The 26,730-nt window shown below is 56.0% G+C and overlaps 3 protein-coding genes across 5 annotated transcripts in view; all 3 read left to right on the forward strand.

The window, feature by feature from the left end:
- The first annotated feature begins 2,111 nt into the window (after positions 1-2,111).
- Positions 2,112-9,379, forward strand: LRRC23 (leucine rich repeat containing 23). Its single transcript, XM_075034789.1, has 7 exons — positions 2,112-3,255; positions 3,332-3,444; positions 4,347-4,600; positions 4,694-4,824; positions 7,786-7,922; positions 8,513-8,735; positions 9,015-9,379. The coding sequence occupies exons 1-7, from the start codon at positions 2,884-2,886 to the stop codon at positions 9,051-9,053; spliced, it is 1,269 nt and encodes a 422-aa protein (XP_074890890.1). The 5' UTR covers positions 2,112-2,883; the 3' UTR covers positions 9,054-9,379.
- A 167-nt stretch (positions 9,380-9,546) lies between these two features.
- Positions 9,547-19,437, forward strand: ENO2 (enolase 2). 3 transcript variants are annotated; one of them, XM_075034582.1, is made up of 12 exons: positions 9,547-9,720; positions 12,936-13,027; positions 13,921-14,016; positions 14,300-14,358; positions 15,378-15,447; positions 15,605-15,738; positions 16,442-16,664; positions 17,124-17,321; positions 17,450-17,651; positions 17,858-17,966; positions 18,097-18,155; positions 18,489-19,437. In XM_075034582.1, the coding sequence occupies exons 2-12, from the start codon at positions 12,943-12,945 to the stop codon at positions 18,556-18,558; spliced, it is 1,305 nt and encodes a 434-aa protein (XP_074890683.1). In that variant the 5' UTR covers positions 9,547-9,720; positions 12,936-12,942; the 3' UTR covers positions 18,559-19,437. The 3 variants fall into 3 exon arrangements, 2 of the variants coding, with proteins under 2 accessions (XP_074890683.1, XP_074890682.1); XR_012651413.1 differs by lacking the exons at positions 9,547-9,720; positions 14,300-14,358 and having other exon boundaries at positions 12,650-13,027; positions 18,489-18,727; positions 18,825-19,437; XM_075034581.1 differs by lacking the exons at positions 9,547-9,720; positions 14,300-14,358 and having other exon boundaries at positions 12,650-13,027.
- Positions 19,438-26,345: 6,908 nt separating this feature from the next.
- ATN1 (atrophin 1) overlaps positions 26,346-26,730 on the forward strand; it is a 29,798-nt gene continuing 29,413 nt past the window's right edge. The window contains exon 1 of the mRNA XM_075034568.1: positions 26,346-26,566. The gene's annotated coding sequence lies outside the window, so the exon portion shown is untranslated. The remainder of the gene's footprint in view (positions 26,567-26,730) is intronic.

Raw genomic sequence — 26,730 nt, forward strand, 5'->3', positions numbered from 1 at the left:
AGAGCAGTGGTGACTCGATAGGGACATGGACTGTGCCTAAGGCTGCCGGCGGTGGGTAGACAGGATCACTCACAGGGATCAGCCACGGGCTGCAGCTCCACTGTTGGTTCCAGCTCCTGCCCAGCCCTGCCCACAGAGCTAGGCAAGAGCCCAGGAGAGTGACCTACATAGAAAAAAAAAAAACAGATGGGAACTGAGCATTGATCTTGCTGCTTTGAGGAGAATAGAGAGGCGTGAAAGCATTCATTTAATGAGGAATAAACTCATGGAAAACAATTTCTGCATCAGCAGGAATGCCAGATCTTGTTTTTCTTCTTTTTGTCTGCTTTCTGGCAGCACCACAGCTCTGTGGAGTGGAACTACTGCCAGATCCTCACTGCGAATTGTAGCGGTTAGATCTTAAACAGGTTGCTGTTGGGAAAAATGCATTGTGCCAGATGCGACAGCCCGAGAGAGGCTGCTGCGGCTCCGTGTCCTCAGCCCCAACCCGTAGCTAGGCTGAGCTTGTATTCCCAGTAGGCACCCCCACACAAATATGCATATACACCACATATATACACGGACGGCCACACAGATGACATGGCCAGCCACACAGAGCACTCGCACGAACACAGCACCAGTGGCCTCATCCTACCCCCTCCTCTGGCTAGTGAGCATGCATATATATATATGCCTATTTTTATAAATATGTACACACACATATGTACAGCGTGGGTCCCTCCAGCAGCTGGGCTCGGGCAGTGCCCAGCAGCTGCCCCTCAATCCCAGTCTTTCAGTCCCCCTGGTCCCCAGTAGCCAGCTCCCCCGTGGTGGTCTCACCCCCAGGGACTCCCAGGTCCCCCAGCCTCTTCGGCAGCTGCTGGGACCCCCCCGGTCCCCCCGGCAGCCATCTCCTCTGGCCCAGCTGCACCCTCGCTGCTGCTCGCACACTCACCCGCACGCCTGCGCCCACGCCAGGGGCTGCCCCGTGGGCACCGGTCCCAGCCGCTGGCACCCAGACCCCCCCAGACCCCCTGCACGGGGTAACGAGAGTCCCTCGCCCGGGGCAAAGTGCGAAAGGAGTTTAACGAGAAGACGGGACGGGCTGCGCTGGTCAGGCGCAGGGCACGGCCAAACCATCACAAACCATTGACACGCAAGTGGCCCTTTTTATTCCCGTATCCCTCCGTTCTCCCACACTTGATCCCCCACAGATCACCTCAACCCTGCCCTTGGTTCTTCCCCTAAAGAGTCCTGTGCAACGCCCAAATGCTCTTCCCCCGCGTCCCATCGTGTGTCGCCTGAACGCAGTGACCCCCCCAGCCCCAAAGGTGCTCTGGGGCTGGGACAGCCCGGACAGGGTGTCCCTTTCTAATTTCGGGTTCCCGCCAGCCATCGTGCCCCCGTGCCCCTGGAGACGGGCCATTGGTGGGCCGACGGCTCCTGGGGTGGGCCTGGGAGCAGCCAGTTTGGGGTGTCCCCCTGCTGCCGTCTCCCTGTGCCCCTCTGTGGGCGCGTGGATGAGCTTTTAGAACATCACCTCCTCAATGATCAGTATAGTTAGGTTTGGGATTTTTTTTTTTTTAGTATATAACCTAAATAAAATTTCTTTCTTTTAAAGATTCAGGTTTCCCCATATAATGTTTCTTCTAAGTTCCTTGGTCATCTAGAAACAAGGCAATTGAGCCGTATGTTCCTGTTGTAAGACCATATAAAACATGTGCCTACAGGCACACGCGACTTCTACCAGTCCGTTCTTCAGCATAAAGGGACAAGGGATGGGAAGAAAAGCATGTCATTGCTTTTCCTCCAGCACCGATTTGCTGAAGGGCTTCTTAAAGCCTTGGAAAGCAAAAGCAAGAGGAGGTAGAGTGCTTTATGTGTAGAGGGGCTGGGTTTTTTTTGCAGGGGCTGTAGTGGAAAACCACATCATGGCTCAGCTTGGACCAGCTTATCTAACACTTGACATTCCCCAGGGCTGCGAAGGAGCAAAGTGCACCGGCAGGAAAGGGAGTAGGGCCTTGGACTTCGGCACTAACCACAAAACACTGGCAGCCATCAGCTCCCAGCAGCGTTCCCGGCCGGTGAACGCGCGGCTCTGCTCGGCAGCCGACGGGGGCACAGCCGCCCACCGGCCCACGGGTCCCAAAGCCGGGCAGGCACCGATGGCGTCTGCCTGGAGGAGGGGGCTGAAGTGGCATCACGCGCAGCAGAGATGGACGCCGTACCCCCAAAAACTGCTTCTGGGCACCCGGGAAATCGTGTTGTGGGAGGTTTCACGCAGAGCCTAATTCTGCTCAATGTGTTAATTAAGCGTTTACCAGAGGGAATATCCTCAGAGATGTTCACCACCTGAGTGACCAGCACCCTGTGCAGCCCAGCCTGACTTCAAAGCCGGCCCCGTTTTTGAGCTTTGGGGTGGACAGGACGACCTCCAGTGGTCCCTTCCCACTGAAATGATCCTTCATTTTTCTGGATACGCTCCTAGCAACTGCTGATGTCACCCAGCTAGGAAGGGCCGGGAGCGCTTGGGAAGGCAGAGTGGGCTCACAAAGCGCTTCTGGTGAAGGCGAGACACGCTCCGAGCTTTCCACGTGGAATTTAATACCGAAAGTGACAAGCCGTTGCAGTCGGAGCAGCGAGCGAACACCAGCGTTCAGCTGGGAGGAGTGCGACCGGCGGGAGGATGCAAAAAAGAAACCGCGGGCAGCTTGGACGGGCCGATGAGCGGCAAACCCGCGGCGCCCGCGTTGCTGTGGGAAGCCGAGCGCTGGCGGCAGGACGTGCAAACCGGAACGCTGCCTGTGAAATAAGTCATCGGGGTTGGGTTTTTCGGGTTTTTTTTTTTGGGGGGGGGTGGTTTACTCAGCTCTGACGAGACTTTGGCTCTCATATTTGGCCCTTATGAGGGCGCAGCGAGGCCCAGAGTGGGGGGCAAGGGCAGCCGTGGTGAGGAAGGGCTCTCTCACAGGAAGCCCAGAGGCCGAGGCCTGCGCGCCTGAGGCTGAAGCAGCGCCCCCGGCTGCCCAGCGCGGGAAGCAACAGCGCCCCGCCCCGCCCCGGAGCTGTCGCTCAGCGCGGTTGCTATGGCAGCGGCGCCGGGCCCCGCCTCCTCCTCCTCCCCCCTCCCCTCGGTTTCCATGGCAGCGGGGCGCCGCGGCCGCCGGGCCTGAGGGAGCTCCCTCGGCGGGGCCTGTGGGGATGGAGGGCGAGGAGCCGGAGGGGGACGAGGACAGCCTTCCGGAGGAGGGAGAGGAGGAGGAGGAGGAAGAACAGGTGAGGGAGGCGGCCTCCGCACCCTCCGGCTGTGGTTAGGCCAGCGCTGGCGTTGTGCTCTCTCCTTCTCTCCCAGGTGCTGGCCCCGTGTCCCCTGACAGAGGAGGTCCTGAAGGAAGGCCTCTCTCTCCTCTGTAAGACCGGCAATGGCCTGGCCCACGCCTATGTGAAATTGGAAGCCAAATACAAGTGAGTGTGCGACACCCGCCCCAGGAGAAGGCCTCCTCCTCCTCCTCCCCAGGGGCTTCTATGTAGCCAGGGAGCAGCTGGGTGGTAAGGCCACTGGTGACCGGCTGTGTGGGGCCGGAGCGTTTCCAGAGAGCCACGTTCTCTGGCTCCCTGGCTTCCAGTCTGTGCCTCCGCATAGCTTGCCCATCCTCAGCCCTGAGCTGGGGACTGCCTCCACTGTAGCCAGACACACCGGTGGGAACGTCAGTGTCCCCCTAGACTGAGAGGAGCCTGCCCATCGCTCTGGACTGTGGTCTCCTAGGGGGACCTGAACAGGGTGACCTCCCCACAGTCACTCTGAGAAATATCCATTAAGCATCTCTCCTGTTAACTGCCAACCTTTAAGGCATGCACTTGGAAGTACAGTGCCGCAGTGGCCTGAGGACAGCTTTGGAGCCTCAGCCCCATCAGTACACTCACATAACCCTAGACCTAACTGACAGGCCTCAGGAAGACTGCGTCTTTCATCAGCCTCACGGGTATCTCAGCCAGCTTTTTCCCACTAGGAAAGTCCTTCCACACAGTCCTTGGTGTTGCCACTACTGTCTAACAGACCCACCCCCTCAAACTTATCCTCTTTTCTGCTGTGGTTCTGCCCTCTCCTGACAGATACGGTTCAATGGGAATCAGTACTCCCTGTGCCAGGAAAGCAGTTCCAATCTTACCATTCAGCCTTGCTTACAGACCGTTTTGCCTCTCTTTAACACCTGCCTTTTTCTTCCTTCTCTCCAGCAAGGCTTCCTAGGACAGCAGGGAAGTGGCAGAGGAGGATGCCCTCCCTCTAGTAGTGGCAAGGAGCAAACTGAAAGCTGGTAGCAGGGGGAAATATGTGAGATGTTTTATTCACATCCTCTCTCCCACAGGGGCTTGACAGACATCAGCCTCCTCGAATGCTTCATTCACCTGCGGTACGTGGATTTGTCAGAGAACAAGCTGCAAGATTTGTCTCCACTGAGTGGCCTAACCCACCTGCTTTGGCTGAAGGTGGATGGGAACCTGCTTACCAGTGCCTGCATGCAGGAGCTGCCCTACCTCCAGATCATCAGCTTTGCTCACAACCACATCAAGGATATGGAGGGCATTACTCACCCCCGCTTAGCCAACCTCAGCCTGAAAGGTGATGTAGACCACCTCTCTTCATTCTTGTGCCCATAGGACACTCTCTTTGGGTGAGATTAACTCTCTCGTTTCTTCCTCCTCTGGCACTCAGGAAATAAAATCCAGACAGCGCTGGGCCTGAGTCATGGCCAATTGTTCAGCCTGCAGATCCTGGAGCTGCGAGGAAACATGCTAGAGAGCACAGCAGGGCTCAATCTTCCCAAGCTCAAGAACCTCTATCTGGTAAGGGATCAGCCAGCTAGGGGAGTGGGACAGAGCTGCTGCAGAGCCTGCCACCCCCAGTCAGTGGGAGGAAGGGAGATGCTGTCCCCTTCAAAGCAGCATAGTTTTCATGCTAGCCCGTTCAGTACAATTGTCTCAGGCCGAGAGAGGAACAGATTTCAGAGCGCTAAAGAGACAAAATCACTTCTTTGGGGTAGCTCCTTCTATGCTGTCTGCCCCGATAGTGCAAAGTAGCCGCTGACCAGTAATTCCTCTGCAGAGAGCAGAGGAGTTGGCAATGTTCAGTGCGTCTGGTTCTACCCTCCTGGCATCCTACAGGACAGTGGTATTCTCTTCTGGCAGTGTTAGGCCAGCCTGTATTTGGTGTGTCACTGGACTCCCAGAGGTCAGTGGGGAAAGCAACTGGTTTGCTCTGGGTGACAGGGGGAGGTGATGCCTCTTTCTCTTCCCTGATAAGCCTAATCAAATACTGGTTTAAAACCAGCACAATTATATGATTCACACCTTCAGCTGCCAAAAAAGAAACTGATTGAATATCGCAGTGAAACTAAGATAGGAGAAGCAATTTCCTAATACCATCAACAATTGCTTCAGGAAACATTTACTCCTAGAGAGGCAAGCGAAGAAAGTATGTATGGCTTAGTCCTATGCATCACACAGTGCTACAGCTTGCGAAGACTGCATAGGTGTCCTGAGTCACTGCCTCTTAAAAAGCAATTAAAGATGATAAAGGCTTTGAAAAGCTATATGGTTTCTTTTCATCGAGACTCCCTGGCAGAAAACACAGAGGAGTTTGCTTGCTGAGATTGCCTGCAATTTTCTGGTAGAAAACAGAATTTAGGACTAGAGGTGCTGGAAGAAGGGATGAAGTGGATAAGTCACTAGATACAATACAGAATTTCAAAGTAAAACCAGTCACGTTAGTGAATGATTGGAGGGAAGCAAACAGAGCACCTATATTTAGAGTAGGTTCCTGGCATGACTGAGGAATTTCTGAGCTGCACATATGAAGCAGGCAAATTGCAAGATGTGATTATTAAAACTAGAACAACTGACTCATTTCTCAGGAATCTTTGGGGCTTGAACTTGTCTCTCATGTCCACCTGCTCACTAAATCATTTTGGAGGGGGACCTCTCCCTGTAGTGCTTTGCTTTCTCTATAAAGATGTTAGTATTACTTGATGAGTGAGATGTAGCTGATGCCTCAAGGACGGGGTTCAAGACAAAGGGTTAAATTTAAAGGAACTGAACCAAATTTGTATGACATAGTTGCAGATGAAATTTAGCATTAAAAAAGTTACACCTACTAGCAGGAAGACTACGAGCTGGCTGCGTACCATGTGGCACTTCTATCGGTTTGAGGATCGCTACTGTCAGTAGGGCTGTGTTAGTTCCTGGTCATCATGCAGCAGTGGTGACAAAGGCTAGCTAGAGCAAGGCCAGGCGTGCAGGAAGGGGAGAGGGAACCATGGGGAACATATTATAGTAGCTTTCCATAAGAAATGGTGGCATTACTTCTATGTGAAGAACTGGTATCTAAGATAAGGTGACGATGTGATCATTTCATTAAAGGTGGCATACAGAATGTTATTTGATTTGGCGGGGGGGGGAAACCAAGCCTGAAAAGAATCCATTCTGCGTTGCCCTGTTAGTGCTTGCAGGGCCAGAGCCTTTAAAACTATTCATGCTGAAGTAATGAAAAAAGTGAGAGTGATGGGAGGTTACTATTCATTTTACAGAGCAGCGGTCTGTAAGCTCCCCACCCTATTTCTCACACCAGCTCCTGATTTCCTCTGAGGTACAATTTCCTAGTCCTTCCTGGTTGTTAAATCTGTTCACACGACCTTCACTACATCTCCGACTTTCCTCTTTTTGTCCTTGTGTTACCCTCTTTACTTGGCCCAGCTGGTCCAGGCTTTTCCTTGTCCAGTTTCCATTAGAGTCCTCCTTTTCTACAAAATGTCCTTTTCCTGAGTGACCCAGTCCTAAACTGTTCTCCTATCCCACCAGTTCAGCCTGTGACCCTTTTATTAGTCTCAGGCATTGGCCACATCACTGCCTGGGTACCAACAAGGAATAGAGAGCACATCGACACTTCTCTCCCTGTTTCCCGTTCAGGTATCTGCATCCTTAGAGACTGCAGCCCTGAGCCACAACCGCAAGCAAAGCCCTGCTCAACTCCAGGCTGCAGAATGTGGCGGGGAGGTTGTAGTTACCAGGGATGTTCCAAACCTGGCTGCACAAGGCGGTGAGCAGCCGGACCTAGCATTGGGGCTAGCACTGCGATGAGCCCAGGCTTGGGTTGCAGACCTCTAATGGTCTTTTCCAGCCCAAATCCTGCTGCGAAACTACTGCTGAAATTCAGCACTTGGTATTTCCCAATCTCATAACTCACATCACAGTGAAATGAATGAAATTCAATGGTGGGGAATTTTGAACCGATAGGACACGTTCTTCCTGCCATACGATTGTTGTCAGATTTGTTGCAAGAAGGTACACCTGCAGGTGGATAACAACAATTATATCTGGAAAAGCTTAAAATTAAACCAACCGGCAACCCCCATCCCCCTGCAACCTCTCTCAGGAACACACAGCCTGCTTCTGCTCTTAGAGGAGTAAAAGAGAGACTTCTTGGTAGCAGATTTCCCCCACAAGAGAAGCAGCTGACACTAGAAGATCCCTGCACTACATGGACTACGTGACTGAGAGGGGCTGGTGTGTTTTTTTTTAAATATGCCTGTTTCAGGCTCAGGTCCATGCTTCTTTTGGTCCTTGAATCTGAACGCTTAGAACCTATTTAGCCAAGACCATGAGCATCTTGATCTAGCTTCAGAGAAGGCTATGTTGTGAGTGGTAGGGAGTCTGAAGGTTAGAAAGAGCTTTAAAGGCCAGAAATAACTGCTGTTTCCTCTCCTCTGTGTCCCCTTTTTCCTTCTTTTTTCCTGCCCCCCTGGTGCTCAGGCCCAGAACGCCATTCGGAGCCTTGAAGGCCTTGAGGGACTAGGGCAGCTGGCAGCTCTGCACCTGCGTGACAACCAGCTTGAGACCCTGGATGGATTCTGTAGTAGCATGAAGTGCCTGCAGTACCTCAACCTACGGTGGGTCCTCCCTGCTCTGTGTTGGGACCAGAGGCCCCTTCATCAGGCTGTACTCCCATTTAGATCTTTAGGATTTTCTGGTTTCTTTGGAAGTTGAAGACCTGACGGGGACGGGTTGATTTTTACCGTCCTAAACTGGTGTTCAGCACTCAGCTGCCTAGGAGTGTAACAGCCAGGGCCTTTCCGGGGCTTCTCAGAAAAGATCTGCCTCTCCAGTCACTCTCACACCCCACCTCATACTTTTTATTCCCTGCCATAACTCCTTTGGATGCCTCTAAGTGTGTTGTTCTCTGTGTCTTGGACATGACAGCAAGTGCCCTTTACTTCTCGGCATTTGCCATACAGGGCAATGGCGATATCACACAATTCAATGAACTGTTTGAGCACAGAGAAATCCATACAGAGGAGATGTCCTTTTTGTCCCTCAGTCTGGGGAGCTGCAGACAGATCTGGATCTTAGATCACAGGTCTGTGGTCTAAGGTCTATCATGCTGCTAAGTTTAGCTTTGTCTGTCTTGTCAGCTTACTGTTCCGAAGGGATCTCACTACTTAGACGTGTCTCTCTCCTGCTCTCTGTGCTTCTTCTTCAGGAACAATGAGATCAGTAACCTTCAGGAGGTGGCGAAACTGCAGGTCCTCCCCATGCTGCAGGCACTGGTGTTGTTGGACAATCCGTGCTCTGATGAACCCAATTACCGGCTGGAGGTCCTGGTCCTGCTGCCACACTTGCAACGCCTCGACAAGGAATTATTTGAGCAAGATGAGCGGGTGGAGGCAAATAAAATCCGTCAGAAAAGGCAGGAAGAAGAAAAGGTGAGAACAGCATGGTGGGGGAAGGAGAAGGAAGTGAAGGGAAAGAGGATCAAACATGCTGATCAAGCCTCTCCTCTAGATTACGTGAGGAGAAGGCTGAGGGAGGTCGGTCCCAAGGGCAGGGGAGCCTGCAACAGAGGCCGAGCTTCGCAACCTGGGTGTGATGGCCGGCATCACAACCCTACTGCCATTCCCGACCCCACTAGCACAACTGAGCGGTGAAAGGGGAAAAGAAGTCGGGCATGGAGTCATTTAACTTCTCCCTCTTTCCTTCTTCAGGAAATGGAAGGATCTCTCCAGGGTGATGTGACTGAGTGACTCCTGTTTTTAACACCGGTTCCCAGCGCCAGTCAAGATTCAGAGATGCCTTCCCCGGCATGTGCAGCTGGGAAGGAGAGCTGTGGGTACCAGAGCTACCTTCACCTCATTTTGCCCCTGGAGAAAAGAGAAGGGCTACGCGCCCTGGTCCTGGAAGCTGCCCTGATGTGCTGCAGTGTTTTTGCAGTCACTGCACTCATATGCTCTATTCTCAGTAGGCCCGAGGGGGAAAAGGGGAAAGGGAAGAGTTACAGGTTCTGTGGTTCGATTTACGGCTCCCCAAACCCCTACAAGATTTTCTGATTTGAATGAAAATAATTAATGAGCCTGGAGTGACTGGAATTGTTTATCCTGCACACCCACTCCTATTCCCTGGCGCTCTCGCCCTCGTCTGCCTGTGTCTATCCCCTCTCCGTCTCTCTCCCTTTCTCTCTCCATCCTCTACGTGCTGTTTGCAAAGCTTTGCTAAATCCTGACTCATCGCAGCTCTGGGTCACATGCTGCTGTCCCGGCCCTATCGGGGGCGTCTCCATCCCTGCTGCTGCCGCCGCCGTTGGCTTAGAGGACACATCATCTCCCCTTGAGGTCCTGCATCCCTCCTCAGCTTCGTCCTCTCTCCTTTCTACCAGCACTTTCTCAGTCTCTCGTTCACCCCCGCCCTAGGAAGGTAAGTGGCTCCCCACGGCCAGCACCCCCCTCACCGCGTATTTCTGCTCCCCCACCCCGTGCCCTCCAAACCCCACACGCACTTTGGGGTCCCTGCGGAGAAGGACGGCGGTGAGCGGCATTAAGAACTAAACTCCCCTCACTTCCTCCCCCTGCTCCTCCCACCTCTTTCTCCTCACACCCCCCCCCCCCCTTCTCACTTTTCTTTCATATTTTAATTTCAGGTACTCCCTTCTTCCCTACCCCCGGCAAGCATCATTGCAGATGTGAACCTAGGGAATTGCGGGGGGGGGGGGGGGCAACCAGGAAGGATAGGTGGTGCTCCCAAGGGCATTGCCGGGAGGTGCTGCGGGATGGAGCTTTACCTGGGGGAGGAGGGTGGCGGTGGGGAGGAGGCAAAGCTCAGTTTGGGCGCTGCTGGGGAGAGGACCCAGCCTCAGAGCAGACCAGCCCCCCCCCCCAAGTCTCCCGAGGTGTTGACATAAACACAGACGCTCAGCCGGGTCCCAGGGAGAGGGAGGGAGGAGAGGGGATGTTTTCTTATCTGCACAGCCCCACACCCCCCAGGGGAGGGGGGGGCAGCAGGGAAGAGGAGGTGACAGTCGAGCAAGCAATAGCTGCATCAGCCACGACACTGCAGCAGTGCGGGCTTCCTGGGAGCAGTGCCCAGCTCGGGGGAATCGCAGCAGCACACGGGGACGGGTGGCCGTGCCTCGGGGGGAAAAGGTCTTCGCCACGCTGGCCTGGCCGGCGGGGAGGGGGAATTGCTGCAGCGCAAACTCCAGCGAGACGGTGCCCTGGCGGCGGGCAGTGCCACGAAGCGGTGCCCACAGGACGGCACTGCAGCGGTGCCAGTCTCCTGGGGTGCCCTGACCAGCCCCTCTTCAAGGCAGGCTGCCCAGCCTCCAGCCTGGCTCCTCTCTCCTCCTCGCTGTGGTCAACGGGCTCCCGGCTATGGCTCCGTCCCAATCCCTTATCCCGGCTTATCCGCCTCTGACCTCCTTTCAGGACAGTGCAGCTGATGCCAGGGATTTCAGGGTGGCTCTTTGCGCTGCTCAAAGGAGGGCAAACGCAGGGGGACGCGGGGCCAGCAACGCGAGTGGAGAAAGGGGTTTAAAGGACTCGAGGGGAGAAGAGACCGAGCGAGCGATGGGGTGGGGCAGGCGAGGCTGGATTTGGGCTTGTCATTTGGCTTCCTCGGAGCTGGCCCCACCAGGGGCAGGTGGATGTGGGCAGAGGGATGGGACCACGGGCGACACGACCACGTAAGCAGAGAGGCACTGCATCTGGCACGGCTCTTGCGGTCGCTGCCCCGTGTGGGCTCCCTAGGGAGCCAACTTGACTTTAATGGGGGTCCCGTTCCTCTCTTCCCCCCCCCCGGAGGCTGCTGGGGCATGGCCAGGGCACTGCTGCAAAGGAAGCTCGCAGCTGCGAGGGCACGGCTCCGGAGGAAGTTCCCGCGGCGCGTGCCAGATGGCGTGAGGAGCGCTGCCAAGGCGGCTGATGGGGGATCCCAGCCCAGATGGACATGGTGGAGGGCCCTGCGCAGGCTCCAGAGAGCCCTGGTGTCGCTGAATGAATCTCCCCAGTACGGGAAGCTCTCGCTGAAACTTCAGAGCCGCGCAATTTCCTCACGCTTGTGTGTTTTCCACCCACCCCAGGCAAGGGGGTAGGGAGCCGACTCCGGCTTCCCCCAGACTGCTTCTTAGCTCCCCTCAGTGCTGTGAGCTGCTCCTTGCCTCACCCCCCCCACCGCACACCCCCCACGCCGTGCTGAGCCCCTGCGCTGGCCGTGCCCCTGCCAGATGCTCGCACGCACCACGGCGTGGTTCTGGCTGGGGCCCCCTCGCTGCCCCGGCGTCCGGCCTCGGCACTGAGCTTTGCGTGGGTCCGACCCTGCTCAGGGCTGAGTGAATCATCCGTGGGAGCCGGGGGAGGAAAACCTGGCGGGGCTGGGGGCGTGGGGGGACACGCACCTCGCTGCTGCTGCCGCCTCTCAGGGGGGGATGCAGCTCCCCGGCATCGCGTGGCCCCATGGCTGGGGGATTAGGAAGGTGGGATGGGGCGGGGGTGAGTTATTTTGGACCCCCTAGGGAGCAAAATTCAGCAAGAGAAGCTCTTTCAAATGGCCGTCCTCACCCACGAGCCTGTTTTCCACCTCAGGTTTAACCAGGCGCCCCAAAATGCCGGGTTTCCTCACCCTCCTCATCCGACAGAGACACCTCCCGCTCTCATCCACTCCCCCGGCTCCGGAGCGAAGCGAAGGATCGGGAGCTGTGCCCAGCCCCTGTGTTCAGGCAGGGCTAGGTTCCCCCCTTCCCTTCAGAGCCCTTTCTCCCACGTCTGAGGCACCGCAGCCTTCAGCAAGATGGCTCCTCGGGCTGCTGGCCTCCTCCGCGCTCCCGTCCTCTCGGCACAAGCCTGACCCGGCGCCTCATGGAGCGGGGGGGCGACGGGAAGGCTGAACCGGGCTGAGGGTCTGCGGGAGCCGGGCTGAGGCATCTCCCCTCGCCGTGGGCTGAGGGTCCCCGTCGTGCCCCCTGCCCTTCCCGGCTCTGCCCCAGGCAGCCGCCGCTCGGCTGGCTCCCTGCCCGCTGCGTGTGGACACAGCGGCCGCTCGCTGCCTGGTCCTGGCAGGGACCGTCCTCTCCCCCGGCAAGGGGAAGGGAGACGCTGGGAGCTGGTGCCCCGTCCTTGGCGCCGGGGCCGGGGGCACCTCCCGGCTGCACCAGCCCATCCCTCCCTCTCCGCCGCCCGTGGATGCTGTGGCACCATTCCCGTCTCCGCCATCCAGACTCGGTATCGGGAGCCATGAGAAGGGGCAGCGCTCGGCCGTGGCGCGGGGAGAGGGGGAGAGCGAGCTCGCAGGCTGTTGTCTGCAGCAAAGGGACAGAATAAATTCAAATAGATAAGCAGTTCCTGGACGAAATGTGGCTAGATTGCCACAATCTGGGTTTTAATAGCAGTTTCTAAATTTCCTTGAGCCAGTAGTTTTAGCTCCTAAGGTCGCTCTTCCTTGAGCTCCCTTCTGTCTTGTGTAGACATTAGATGGGTGAGCAGCACCTCCTGGGGCCTCTGAGAACTGAATGTGTCCGGGTCCTCTCTCCTCCCCTCCCCTCCCCTCTCCTTTCCTCTCCTCTCCTCTCCTCTCCTCTCCTCTCCTCTCCTCTCCTCTCCTCTCCTCTCCTCTCCTCTCCTCTCCTCTCCCCTCCACAGACTCACCATGGCAGTCGAGAGGATCCACGCCCGTGAGATCCTGGACTCTCGTGGGAACCCCACTGTTGAGGTGGACCTGTACACACACAAAGGTACGCGGACGAGAGATGGAGGGGAAGTCCTGCCCGCCCTGGCGGAGCTGGCACTGCACGGCAGCCTGGCACGCTCTGCCGAGAGCACGGAGGGTCTCCTCCAGGGAAGCCCTGGCAGGCAGCACGCCAGGGGAAGGGGCAGAGACCCAAACTCTGCTTGTGCGTGTGCTCGGCAACTCCGCACACGTGCCAGGCAAATCACGACGAGACAGCTCGCTGCCGTGTATCTGACTTGAGCCGTGCGCCTGCTAGTAGCAAGGACAGAAAACTTAGTTAACGTATTTACCTTCTTGTCCTATCCCCGCGATGCCCTCCTGCAGCTGTGCTTTTACTCCTGGGACACGTTACAAGTTTGGAAGCACATCCATGGCCATGCTCATGAGGTGGGGGAAGGTTTGTCCCCACGATCTCTGTGCAGGCACGGACGTGCATGTGTGTCTCAACTGGAAGAGCTGCATCTCTGCTGGGCCCAGAACTAGTTGGGTGAGGGGCCAGAGAAGGCATCCGAGCAGACTCTTCCTTCTTCACCGAGGCAAAAACCCATCCCCAGTCTGAGCGGGAGTCAGCCGCTGGAGGCTGGGGGTCAGGCTGCCTCTGAATCAGGAGAAGGGCTGAGGACCCAGACTTCCACCCGTCATCCGTAGTTCTGGGAATGGTGTGGACCTCTGGGTGCCTGAGATGCCGGTGTCCCGATCTGGGTATATTTATTTCTGCCACCCCGGTGCTCCGCCTCTGACAAACCCAGCCATGAGCAGCCAGCCAGCGCGGCCATCCATTTGCACAAGTGGTTGCCACATCCTTTCCCTCAAAAGCGGGACGGACACAGATGCACGAGAGGTTTCCCTCCTTTTCACCCTCCGCTCATCTCACACCCGTGTTTTGCTGTTCCCCAGGCATGTTTCGAGCAGCGGTCCCCAGCGGTGCGTCCACTGGTATCTACGAAGCGCTGGAGCTGCGAGACAACGACAAGTCGCGTTTCCTTGGAAAAGGTGGGGAGACGCCTGCTCCGCGCCCCGTCCCCGGGGCTGCCTGTGTGTGGGGCTCTGCCGGAGGGCACCGCTCATCCACTGGTGGGACGTGGATGTGCCCCACTGCCCTCAGGGAGACCCCAGAGGCGCAGACCGAGCGTAAAGTGAAAGATCAGGCCTCGATCTTCCCTTGCTGTCTCCCTCTCTCAGTCTCTCTGCCGGTCCTCTCCCTCCCTCTTTCCACTCTCCTCTTTGCCTCACTCTTTCTCTCTCTCTCTCTTTCTCTGTCTCTTCCCTTCTTTAGGGGTCCTGCAGGCCGTGGATCATATCAACAGCACTGTCGCCCCAGCTCTCGTGGGCTCTGTAAGGATTTCTCTTTGTTGTCCCTTGTCCAACGCTTAACTCTGGTCCGTCTCTGTCCCCTGATCTCTGTCTCTGCCTCTCTTCATCTCGCTGGGTTAACAGACATAGTGATGCTCTCTGTGAACCTGGGCACACCCCTCCTGCCCCCCCATGCCTGTGTGTGTCCACAGCGATCTTTTCTCTGGCCAGAAAGGATTTAACGCTACCTGGTCCACCGCAGCATCTGCACCACCTAGCGAGCCCCCTCGACGCTCCCTGTAGAGCTCTCCCCCTCTTTCAGACGTGCTCCTCCTCAAGCACTCAACCTCATCCCCGTGTCAGCGGCCTCACACCCAGCATTCGGGGGGTGATGAGCAATGACCGTACCGTGCGAGGTCTGGCAGCCCCCCCAGCACAGCCTCGCGGGGGGGGGGCACACCTGCAACCTGTTTACACCTGAAGACCTGGAGCCTGCTCTGAGGAGAGCTGAGCTGAAGCCACACGTTACACCCCGTGCAGCCCGTGGTGGGGTCTGGCTGGGAGCCCAGCTCTCCCACCCCTGAAAAACACCTGGTCTGGCGGGGGGCTGCCTGTGTTGGGCCTAAACCTGCTCTCCACCTCGCTCCCGGGGACGGCTCCATCCAGTCTACGTTCACCTGCTTGAGGTTGAGCATGCACTGTTGTTCTGCCTAGCTTCTGTGTGGCCACAGCACCACAAAGCTCCCTGGAAGCTGCCAAAAGGCTGGATAAATCCCCAAGGGAGTCCTGTGTCCCCAGCAACGCGTGGCCTTGCCTGGGCTGCAGCTGATCCCTTCTCCAGCGTGGGTACATCTACACTGCGCTGCAGCAACCTCATCGTGGTTACCTAACTTGACTATATACCAAGGCACTAATTTCCAGAGCTTTGTGTGCATATGTTCCCCCACGAGCTAAAAAGGTCCCTGTACCCCCAGCTTCTCCATCAACACCTCCTTTCCCGCACACCAGAGCCAACAGCTCTTCTCACCCTCCCCTTCTCAGGAGCTGTTTCTTTCTTGCAGGGCCTCTCTGTTGTGGATCAAGAGAAGATAGACAATCTGATGCTCGAGATGGACGGCACGGAGAACAAATGTAATTCATTCCTCTTTTCTGGCCCGGGAAGTAAAGAGGGCTGGAGCAGGGGGGCACCGTCAGAGCTGTGGTGAGCCCAAGGCTGGGCTGGCAAGGGCACCGCTGGGCAGGAGGTTGCTGCCTGAGAAGCCTAACTCCTCCTTGGTTTTGCCCACAGCCAAGTTTGGTGCCAATGCTATCCTGGGAGTTTCGCTGGCTGTGTGCAAGGCGGGAGCTGCGGAGAAGGATGTCCCCCTGTACCGGCACATTGCTGACCTGGCCGGCAACTCCGATCTCATCCTTCCTGTGCCAGTAAGACTCCTCCGTCCTTGATATCCACCTGCAGAAACTCCAAAAGAAATTTCAAAGGGTGTGTTGGGAGGTAGAGAAGGAAGGGATACAGGACTGAAACATCAGCTGAGGGCACTGCACTCATCAAGGAAGCAAACCAAGGCCTGAGGTTTGTCAGGTTTCACTACGGAAAAGAGGGGCCTGAGGAGGATACGGCAGAGATTGTGGCAGGGCTTGACTGAGGATCTCCCTCTCAGCACAAGAACCAGAGGGCATCGTGTGAACCCTCTGGGGCACAGTTCAGAACGAGGGCATATCGGTCGTCATACCAGGGGTAGCTGCCCTGTGAAACTCCTGTGAAACAAAGGGTGTTGTGGATGGTAAAATTTTCTCAGAGTCAAGGAGAAAGGTCCTGGAAGAGAGATTGATGTAGCATTGCTGATAAACACATACAGATAAACACAGCCCAGATAAACACATATAGGTCGGGAGATCTCTGCGAGGGAATCGGGTGGGAAAGTCCTCTCCAACCATTTGCTTTGAGCCACTATTGGAAGGAAGACCCCGGGGCTTTTGTGCCTTTAGTCTGATGCGTTGTAGCTGATGTGTTATGTTACCCTGTGGGACGTGGCCATGGATGGGCACGGTGACTCATCTGAGAGCCTCCCCTAGGTAGCTCCAAGATCGGTTCCTTCAGCTCTGATTCTCTTACGGACTCTTGCAGGCTTTCAACGTGATCAATGGAGGTTCCCACGCAGGCAACAAACTGGCCATGCAGGAGTTCATGATCCTGCCTGTGGGAGCGGAAAGCTTCCGCGATGCCATGCGCATCGGGGCTGAAGTCTACCACAACCTCAAGAGCGTCATCAAGGAGAAGTATGGCAAAGATGCTACCAATGTGGGTGATGAGGGAGGCTTTGCCCCCAACATCCTGGAGAACAGTGAAGGTGAGAGCCCTGCAGAGATGGGGTGCCCTTGCCTGCAATGCTGTGGCTTCCTATACCTGGCTCAGAGCATTCCCCAAAGATTGGTTCAAAATATGAGGCCTCAGGGTCATTGACCTCCTGTGTTAGGGAACAGTTTCTAAGCTCCTTCTCCTTGGGGTGGCCTTGATCTGTCACAGCCTCTCCCTACAAACCTTTCATGCGTGCGCACACTTTTCCAAGGCCTTTCCTCAAGTTGTCTCTGAGCTGTGGAATTGTACTTTAATTCCTCCTCATCCCTTTGGACATGGCCTCCGCAGCTCCTTGGCACATTTCTGTTGTGCTCTGGGCTCCCTTCTACCTCTCCCATCACCCCGTCAGACTCTCGGTGGCTCTCGGGACCCTCCCAGGGTAGGTTCCCCACCAAAAGGTAGAGCTCTCTGCATGGGCTGACTCTCCTGACTGCAACTCTCCTCCTCCCAGCTCTGGAGCTCCTCAAGGAAGCTATCGACAAGGCGGGCTACACGGACAAGATCGTCATCGGTATGGATGTGGCAGCCTCCGAGTTCTACCGTGATGGCAAATATGACCTGGACTTCAAGTCCCCAGATGACCCAAGCCGCTACATTTCTGCAGATGAGCTGGGCGACCTCTACCAAAGCTTTGTACGTGATTATCCAGGTGAGCTGCTGTGCTTGGCAGTAGGGAATCAGCACTGGTGTTGCATACTTAACGGGTGCATCCTCTCTGTGGTTTTGGGGTGGGAAGGGAGGTGGCTTTGACTCATGTCTCTTCTGTTGTCCCTTCAGTGGTCTCCATTGAGGATCCCTTTGACCAAGATGACTGGGAGGCCTGGTCCAAGTTCACGGCCAATGTGGGGATTCAGATAGTGGGCGATGACCTGACGGTGACAAACCCCAAGCGCATCGAGCGAGCTGTTGAAGAGAAGGCCTGCAACTGCCTCCTGCTCAAAGTCAACCAGATTGGATCCGTCACGGAGGCCATCCAAGCGTAAGTCCAGCCCGCCGCCCTTGTCCTGCGAAAGGGTTGGCGGTGAACCGCAGCAGGGTGTCACGCTATCCATTGGATGAATAGACTTTTGTCTCTTCCAGAGGGTAGGATGCTGAGGGTGGGAGGAGAGGGTGCCTGGATCTCTCGCTGTGCAGATGGTGGTTAGAGGAGTGGGAGCTACTGACTGCATTTCTCGCTCCTTGCAGCTGCAAGTTGGCCCAGGAGAACGGCTGGGGCGTGATGGTGAGCCACCGATCTGGGGAGACCGAAGACACCTTCATTGCTGATCTGGTCGTAGGACTGTGCACCGGGCAGGTAGGTGAGACCCAGGCCACACACAGGCCTGGAGGAAAGCGAAGGGGTCTGAAGACAGAATCCCCTGCCCCGCCACGGGAAACTGGTGCAAGTCATAACTACAGTGTTTGTTTTGGGGAATGCTTTACAGATAAAGACGGGTGCTCCCTGCAGGTCTGAACGCCTGGCTAAATACAACCAGCTCATGAGGTAAGGGGCTCCAGGGACGGGAGTGCAGAAGAGAGGACGGGGGAGTGACTAATTGGGGTGGGAGAAGTTGAAAGCCCAAGGGTAGATGGGGTTTGTGGGGGAAACGTCACGAAGAAAGGGCGCAGAGGTGACAGTAGGATCCCGGGGAGATCTCTGGAGCAGACTCCTTCCCTCCTCCTGGGCGCGAGGGTGCAGCCCCACAGGCGCGGGCGCTGCGCTCCCCCGAGCCATGTCAGCTTGCTGCCGATACCCTGCGTCTCCGGCTCCCAGGTGCCTCCGACGGTCCCTCGCAGCAAGGGCCTGACGCGCGCCGTCTCTCTTTCTCTCCTGCAGGATTGAGGAAGAGCTTGGCGACGAAGCACGCTTTGCCGGACACAACTTTCGCAACCCAAGTGTTCTTTGAACGTTGTCCCCAGGGCGCAGCCACCCTGCTGCTCGTTCCCACCTCACAGACTCTGAAGCCCCCTTCCCTCCACCGCTCCCTTTTTTGCTCTTTCTCCCCACTCCGCCGCCCGGTTCCCTCTCACCTCAACCCCCCTCGAGTTCAGGTGTCCCCGGCTAGATGTACCCAGGTGAAGGATGAGAGAGAGGCCTCCACCCTGTCCCTTGCTTTGGGGTCATAAGCATTTCTGGATCTAGGCATTGTGCGTCTCTTGTTTTTTTGTGCAGGGCCGTGTCTGAGCCGCTCCGTTCACGTGTTAGACTACGGGAGCATGCTGCCTGGTGCGTTCCCCTCGTACGCCGAAGCATGCGCGGCGAACGTACGCGCGTCGGCTGGCGTGTTCGGACGAGTGTCGCCCCCGTAGCTGTGTTCGGACGAGTGTCGCCAGTGGCTCGCTCTCGTTGTGCATGTGTGTAGGTGTATGTGTACTGGCCTACGGCGTCCTTGTGCCCCAGGCGTGTGTTTGCGCTGAGCCGTCCGTGGTGGGACCCGAGCGTCCCCTCCTTCCACCCCGAGTGCTGTGCCGTGTTGGGCTGTGCTTGCCACCAGCTTAGCGTCGAAGTGCACTGCTGTTCCTCACTGGGTGTGCGTGCGCGCGTGTGTGCCGTCAGTCTCCGGGTCAGCACGTAGTACTGTGGGGCGATATATTAAAACACATCCGTAAACGAACCCATGCTCTCATTTGCTTCTCGTGACCTTTTTCTCTCTGTTCCCTTCCCTCTTGCATTCCTTCACCCTCTCCTCCGCCCATAATGTCTGCTTCACCTTCTGGACAGCCCATGCTCAGCTGAGCAACAGACAAACTACAGATCCCTAAACTCAATTAAAATGTATTTCACACCTGAGTCGCCTGGCTTGGCCTGATGTTTCTCTCTACACGCCACTGTTTGGGAAATGGGGACATTTTGCCATCAAAGCAGGAGAGGCTCACGCAGAAAGGTAACCGAAACAAGCAGAGGGGACCGGCAAGAGAAAAGAAAAGTCGCGGGTACCTCCGCCTCCTTTCGCAGCCTTGTCCCACAGCCGGACAGCTCTGTCGGCCACCCAGGCGGAGAACACGGAGGGGAAGGCGGGTGGGAGGGTGGGAATTGCCCCCACCCTCTCCACCAAACCACGTCACATGAAGATCTGCTGCGCAGGGGTTTTAATGGTGCCCTCCACGGATGCCAAGACCTCAGGGTGGGCCACAGGCCAGCTGCCCACTGGACTCAGGTGATGGTAAACTGGATCCGCACGTCTTCGGGAGAGAAAAAGCCGATCCTCCTCCCCCAAAAGGGGCTTGCAGAGCGGTGAATGGAGGGACGTCAGTCTCTCTCAGCTCCATCTTGTTTCACAGGGGCAACACAGCAGTACTTGGGGATAGGAGTCCGTGCTCCAGCCGCTGCCCCAGCAGGCTGAGTGCCAGCACACCCCAGCGCCTGCTCAACAGCGTTATTCTGGACAGACTCCAACGAAGGCGGGAGGCTGGGGGGCGAGAAATCCAAGCCACGCTCTGACGGAGAATAAAGGCTAAAATCACCTTGCCCACCGTTGCCGGTTCGTGTCAGTAGCCCCTCTACGTACTTGGGCACGCTCAGGTCCCGCCAACCTCCTGCCCCACTTCACTACAGCAAGTTTCCCGACCCTCGCTCAAGCCACACCGCCTTGTCTTGCGTGATGAGCAAAGACACGGGTAAAGACCCAGGTTGCTCCACCAAGTCCCAAGCCCCCCAAGCCCCGGTGCAGGCTTTAAAATTTTAAAACCTTGGCGTTTCACTGCCGATTCTTTACTAAATAGCATAGAAAAGGGAGTAAGTTCAGGAAGGGAAGACAAAGGCTAGGGCACACATGCCCAGAACAGAAGAGAGAGTGGGAGGGAGGATGCGAGGGCAGGCAGGAGTGGTTTCGGGGGGGTCGCGGGTGAATACGGAGCAAATCTCGGCGGTGACGGAGAGCTCCTGTCCCAGCTGCCGGCCCTCTCTCGGCGGGTCTCCCCCTCGGCAAAACCCACCCCAAACTCAAACCCCGCCACCTAAACCCCAGCGCGGCCGGCACCGCGCCTCGGCCCCACGGGTGAACGAACCCACGCAAACCCCGCAGGACGCTCCAGGACGCGCCCGAGGAGCGGCAGCAAAGGCAGACGGTCCTGGGGGCGGGCGGGGGGGGGGGACGGACCCGGACCCCCCCACACACACCCCGTGGGGAGGCAGCGCCCCCGCCCCGTGGGGAGGCAGCGGGGGGATCGGCGCCACCGGCCCGGGCCGGCAGCCCGGAGGAGGGGACGAGGAGGTGGAGGGGGGGGCCGGGGGGGCGCAGCTGCCTTCTGGGAGCTGTAGTCCGGCCGCCGCTCGGGGAAAGCTCCATTTTCCATAGCCACGGGGGCGGGGGGGGGGGGTGCGTGGTGTCCCACCCGTGGTGTGGTGACCCCCCCCCGTGGTGTGGTGACCACCCCCCCGTGGTGTGGTGACCCCCCCTCATGGTGTGGTGACCCCCCCCCCGTGGTGTCCCCCCGCAGCCCCCCGGACGGTGGTGTTTTGGGGGAGGAAAAGTGCGTTTTTGGGTGCGAGCGCGAGGCAAGGGGAGCCTGCCGGTTATTTTCCCGGGCGTACACCGAAACCGCCGGTTTCCTTTGTTTTAGATGCTGGGGTTTTGCAAAGGGTCTGGCTATTGCTGAGCAAGCAGGGCAGTTTTGGGGGAAATAAAGTTCCCTCGCTGTTCTGTTCCCAAGACCATCTCCTCCCCGCCCCCCCAGCCACGTTTGTCTTTTTTTGCGCAAGGAAGGAAATTTAAGTCCCCAAGGTAGTCCGTGTTGCCCATTTAAACGCAGCCACGCTGTAAGAGCAGGGAACCGGAGTACGTCTACGTTGTGGTAAGAATTTGTTGGTGAAGAGTTACCGCCAGGGAGGTATCGCCACGTCCCTGTGTCAGGGAAGACGCATGAAAGCAGCGGGGTGATGAGGATGCCTTGCGCCGTGGCGGTGCCTCACCTTGGTGCCTTTTCTGAATCAAAAGAGTTTGTCGCTGATGGCACGGTGTATATAAGGAATATACGACTCCGCTATGTTTGCTTGGGTCACTGCAAATATTTATCCTTAGCCGAGGCATCGTAAGATACACGCTGCTTTCTCCTTGCCCCAGTGGCAGAGGTTTGCTTATAGTTTCTTTGTGATGGAAATGTCCGAACACTTTGCTGTTCCCGCACCTGAGGACTCCCGGTGTATAAACTGATGTCTCCATCAGATTGCTGGGCCACAACGCGCGTTCCATCAGAGTATGAGGAACAGCAACAGCGCAGAGATGGGCCGGAGATGTGACAATGTCTGCGAAGGGAAACATTTGTTGGATGGGTTTTCTTTTAACTCTCAAATCATACCCTTGTTTAGATGACATTTGCAGAGCAATGTCAAGCTGTTAAAGGGATAATTTAACACCAGCCCCCCCCCCCAAGCCTGCAGAATTGTTCTTTCATTTCTAAATAGGTGTGTGTGCCCATGAAGGAGCTGGAAGGGGAGATGGCACTGAACTCGGCTGGTTGTAGAGTGCCCAGGGAAGCCTTAATGCTGAAGAGCTACTGAATTTCTCCAGTATCTTTCTGTCTCTCTCAAGAACGACGGAGTTCTATTCAACCTTGGGAAACCAACACCTTGAACACAGGAGGCTGTCAGAGACACTCTTCGGCTGAACACCTGACAAGAGGCCCAAAAATGTGGGTGCTGGATAATTCCTATAAGGTGCTGGGCACCTTCCTCGAATGAAGAGCATTTGGCTCTGCTGCTGGAAGACTAAATACAGACAGCTTGGACAGGTTGTCAGGAGGAAGCTCATTGTTTTGAAGCTTGCTGTCTGGGCAAAGATCAGCTTACCGGAGCATTGCATGTCTCCATGTGGAAGCAGCTGAACTCTGTGCTACGCCATGGATGGGGGGGCAGGGATAAAACACCTCCGTAAATGGTGCAGGTCCGACAGTTTTGGATAAACTGTGTGCATCTGCTGGCACAGCGCACATCCTGCCGTGCCTCAGGAATCAGCCGTGCAGCTATGACATACCGGCACATCTAGTGGGCAACTCAACTGGGGGGACGGGTAAGGTGACCACCCCTGCCTCTCACTTCTAGAGGCTGCCAGAGTGGCACATGAATGAACCTCCACAATTAACAGCTCCCTGAGCTGCAGCCCAGGCCCAATTTGCTTGATTAAATGGTAAACTGAGGCAGCTCGTTGTTTCATTACCAGTCACTGAGCCATCTCCGCCATGGGGACAGCCATTGCTGGGAGACTGGTGTGACTGGGCAAGGAGTGATTCATTTACCAACAAACACCAGTTTGCAGGTACTACTTGTCTGAGTTTGAGAGAGCAAGCCAGGAGAAGCCATCGTGGGTGGCCCTGGCAGGGTTCTGGCTTGGAGAGACTTTCCCTCGCCCTAGCGCAGGCTAGAGCACTTGCTTGCTTCTTGTTTTCATCAAGGAGACTACTATGTGCTGTGTGTCTGTCGTGGTTTAACCCAGCCAGAAACTAAGCACCATGCAGCGGCTTGCTCACTTCCCCCCCACCCAGTGGGATGGGGAGGAGAATCGAGAAAAAAAAAGTAAAACTCATGGGTTGAGATAAAGACAGTTTAATAGGGCAGAAAGGAAGAAAATAATAATGATAATGATAATGTAATAATAATAAAATGGCAATAATAATAAAAGAATTGGAATATACAAAACAAGTGATGCACAATGCTATGGCTCACCACTTGCTGACCGATGCCCAGCCAGTTCCCGAGCTGCAATCTGCCCTGCGCTCCCCCCCCCCCAGCTAGGTCCCCCCAGTTTATATACTGGGCATGATGTCCCATGGTATGGAATACCCCTCTGGCCAGTTTGGGTCAGCTTCCCTGGCTGTGTCCCCTCCCAACTCCTTGTGCCCCTCCAGCCTTCTTGCTGGCTGGGCATGAGAAACTGAAAAATCCTTGACTTGGTATAAACACTGCTTAGCAACGACTGAAAACATCCGTGTCTTATCAACATTCTTCTGGTATTAAATCCAAAACATAACACTGTACCAGCTACTAGAAAGAAAATTAACTCTGTCCCAGCTGAAACCAGGACAGTGCCAAAAAGGGAAACGGGGGTCTGTGTATTTTCAGAATCAGAGTTTCACAGGAAGATTGGGGTGGGGAGGGATGTCTGGAGGTCTCCGCTCCAAACTCCTGCTCGCAGCAGGGCTAACCCCAGACCCTGCTCAGGCTGCTCAGGGCCTCGGCCAGGCAGTTCCCAAACATCTCCAAGGGGGACATTCCCCAGCCCCTACGGGGACCTGTGCCGGTGCTGAACCACCCTCAGGGAGGTTTTCCCTTTATCTAGTCAGAATTTCCCTTGTTGCAAATTTCGTAACTATTTCACTGTGCATCCATCAGAAGAGCTTGGCTCTGACTTCTCTGTACCCCCCCCCCCAAATAGCTGAAGAGAATAATTAGCCCCCCCCCAACTTTTCTCTACTCCAGGCTGAAAGAATCGGCTCCTTCAGCCTCCCCTTGCATGCCATGGGCTCCAGCACCTCAATTATCGCATTGCCGCCCCCCCCGCAGGACTCTCTCTGGTTTATCAGCACCTCTCCTGGGCTGTATTTCTGTAAGAAGGCTACATCCCAGCCAAGGCCTCTTGTTTCGCAGGGTACTGTTTGTCCCCTGGCAGAACTGGAAAGCAGTGGGATGATGGAGCTGGAGAGACCTCAGGAGGCGGCGTGTCCCATCTCCCTGCTCCGAGGGAGGACCAGTTCCAGCCCAGCAAGCTCGGTCTCTGCTTGCCGAGGCTCCCAGCTGGCTCTCAGACTCCCCGAGTCATTTATGCATCCTGAAAAGATACAGCTAGTAAAGCTCTTGATTTGCCCCAGGTCTTCAATCTGTTGATTTCAAAGGTGAGAGAATTTTATTTCCCATGTTCTCCAGCCAGCTCACCTTGGTCCCTCGGCACAACTGCTTGTGTTACTCTTGTCTATCTTCCACTTAACGCTGGCCGTCCTGAATCAGAGCAGGGTGTGGTTTTACCTAGCAGCAATTTGGCTCTGAGGATTTCTGAGCGGGGAAGGGGAAATGGTTTGTCGCGTTTGCTGACAGCACCCGTGTCGACCCTCCTCACAGCCCTCTGGAAGCCTGCTCCTGGTCACATCGTCCACAGCTGGTCCTCAGCCTGCCAGAGACCCAGAGAAGGTCTTGACCAGCTGCACTTGTCTTCTAGCACTCGTTGTTTTTCATCCCTCTGGCCAAAAACCTTGGCCATCAGCGGAGATGCCGCTTCTTGTCCACAAGCAAGGCAGGATTATACAAATGCAAATTGTTACCCCGTCCCCCTGGTCCTGCTTCTCTCGTGAATCACCTCTGATGACTTTTCATAAACTGAGAGCGGGGGCTTTACAGGAGACAGGCCACCTTGGGCTGGCTTCTTGAAATAACGCTAAACCTAGTAAGATTTCATAAGGCATTGGGGTGTCTGCCTCTTTTCTTTTGGAAATGGTAAATGACACTAAAATCTTGATAATAAATTTAACATTGGTTTAAGTCAAATTTTTGAACTCAGGCAACCGACCTGGTTTATGGGAGATGACGATGTGAAAACCATTCGGGGCTTGACTTTGTGCTTACGTAAACTCGGTGTCACACGTTACTGATCTAGAAGACTCTGGGACTGCAGCAAAACCAGCCGCTGTAGCTTTCACTGAGGCTTTTCCCCACATCACAAACCTTAGGGATCTGCGTATTCTGTTCAGCATCCAGAGAAGAGGGATTTTGACAAGATCTTCCTCCTTCCATGAATCATCACTTTGGCCTCTAAGGGTCACACTCATTACGAGCTCGGGACGCGAGGCTGTCAGCTCCCGAGGTAACAGTTTGAAGCAGCCGTGAGTGATGGCTGCAAACACTACTACCTCAGCAGCAATAATAATAATAATGATAATAATAATAATAATAGTAGTAATGTTTGTTCTTGTTTTCTGGGGCTCAGCTTGGTGAGCCCCTTTGTGAAGCAGGCAATGCTTCCCTCTGCGCTTGGGATCAACAGGGTGTTCTCTTCAACGTAGCACCTCGTCAAAATAATATCCTGAAATGTTTCGGACCGACCACCCAACATCAGTGGGCGTTTTTGCAACTGTTGGCCATGGCTTTTCCAATCCCTCAACTCCACGTGTGGAAACCAGAAAGTCTTAGGGAACAATAGCACCCCGGGATTACCGCTGGCAGGGCGGAGGCTCTCGGCAAGGCTCAGGACAAAGAGCTAGGTTGGGGAGAAGGGCGGATGAAAGAACGAAGGAAGGCTGGAGACACGAGGCGCGCTTATGTTGTGCAACGGGGTGCTGCGTGCCAACAGGGCCGGCTCGGGAACGAGAGGCACCGAGGGCAACGCCGCCTCCAGAATAGACAGGGACACCCCGAAATGGCACCGTACCCCCAGGAAGAGGGTGTGGAACAAACGTGTCGGGAGCCGTTGGCTGACGAGGGTGTTGCAGGGACATTGTTATTGCTGTTTTTAAAGTGTTGGGGCGATTAGCGCTACAGAAAAACCCACGAGGAGATGAATCCATCTGCAGTCAGTGCCGAGTTTGGATGCCATACAGCGAACAGCGCTTGGAGCCATGTAACGGACAATAAGAATTACTGAATACAAACCCGTTGAGAGAGCACCATCCAGCCCGCTCGCTGAGGAGGTCCTGCCGAGGAAACGTTCGGCGATTATACTTAAAGGCTACCAGAGCGCAATGCAAGGACTTGCCCATACGCATCCAAAGCCTCTCTTACTTAAACGTGCAGACAGACGTGCCCGCCTCGGTGCGATGCAGCCGGGCGGTTGGCTCGGACCACTGGCCTCCTTTTCTGAGTCTCCGGTGGTCAGTGCCGGGGGTCGCTCCGGCTCCTTCCCCGGCCCACGGTGCCCCGCTCCAGCCGGCCGCGCTCCCAGAGCTCTCCGGGGCAGCGGCTGTGTTGGATCAGAGCCTTCGCGGATTTACCGGGTAACAAAACCAACGCCCCCCCCCCCCGCTCCGCTCCCGCTTCCCAAAAGTCTTCCTTCCACCGCAACTTTTCCAAAATGGCCATGTAGGCCCCCGGTGGGGCTGAACTCCCCCACCCGGGGGGGGCGGTGGTGGCGGGGGGGGGGTGCAGCCGCTTTCCTAAG

This window comes from Buteo buteo, chromosome 8 (genome assembly GCF_964188355.1).
Source record: "Buteo buteo chromosome 8, bButBut1.hap1.1, whole genome shotgun sequence".
Classification (NCBI taxonomy): Eukaryota; Metazoa; Chordata; class Aves; order Accipitriformes; family Accipitridae; genus Buteo; species Buteo buteo.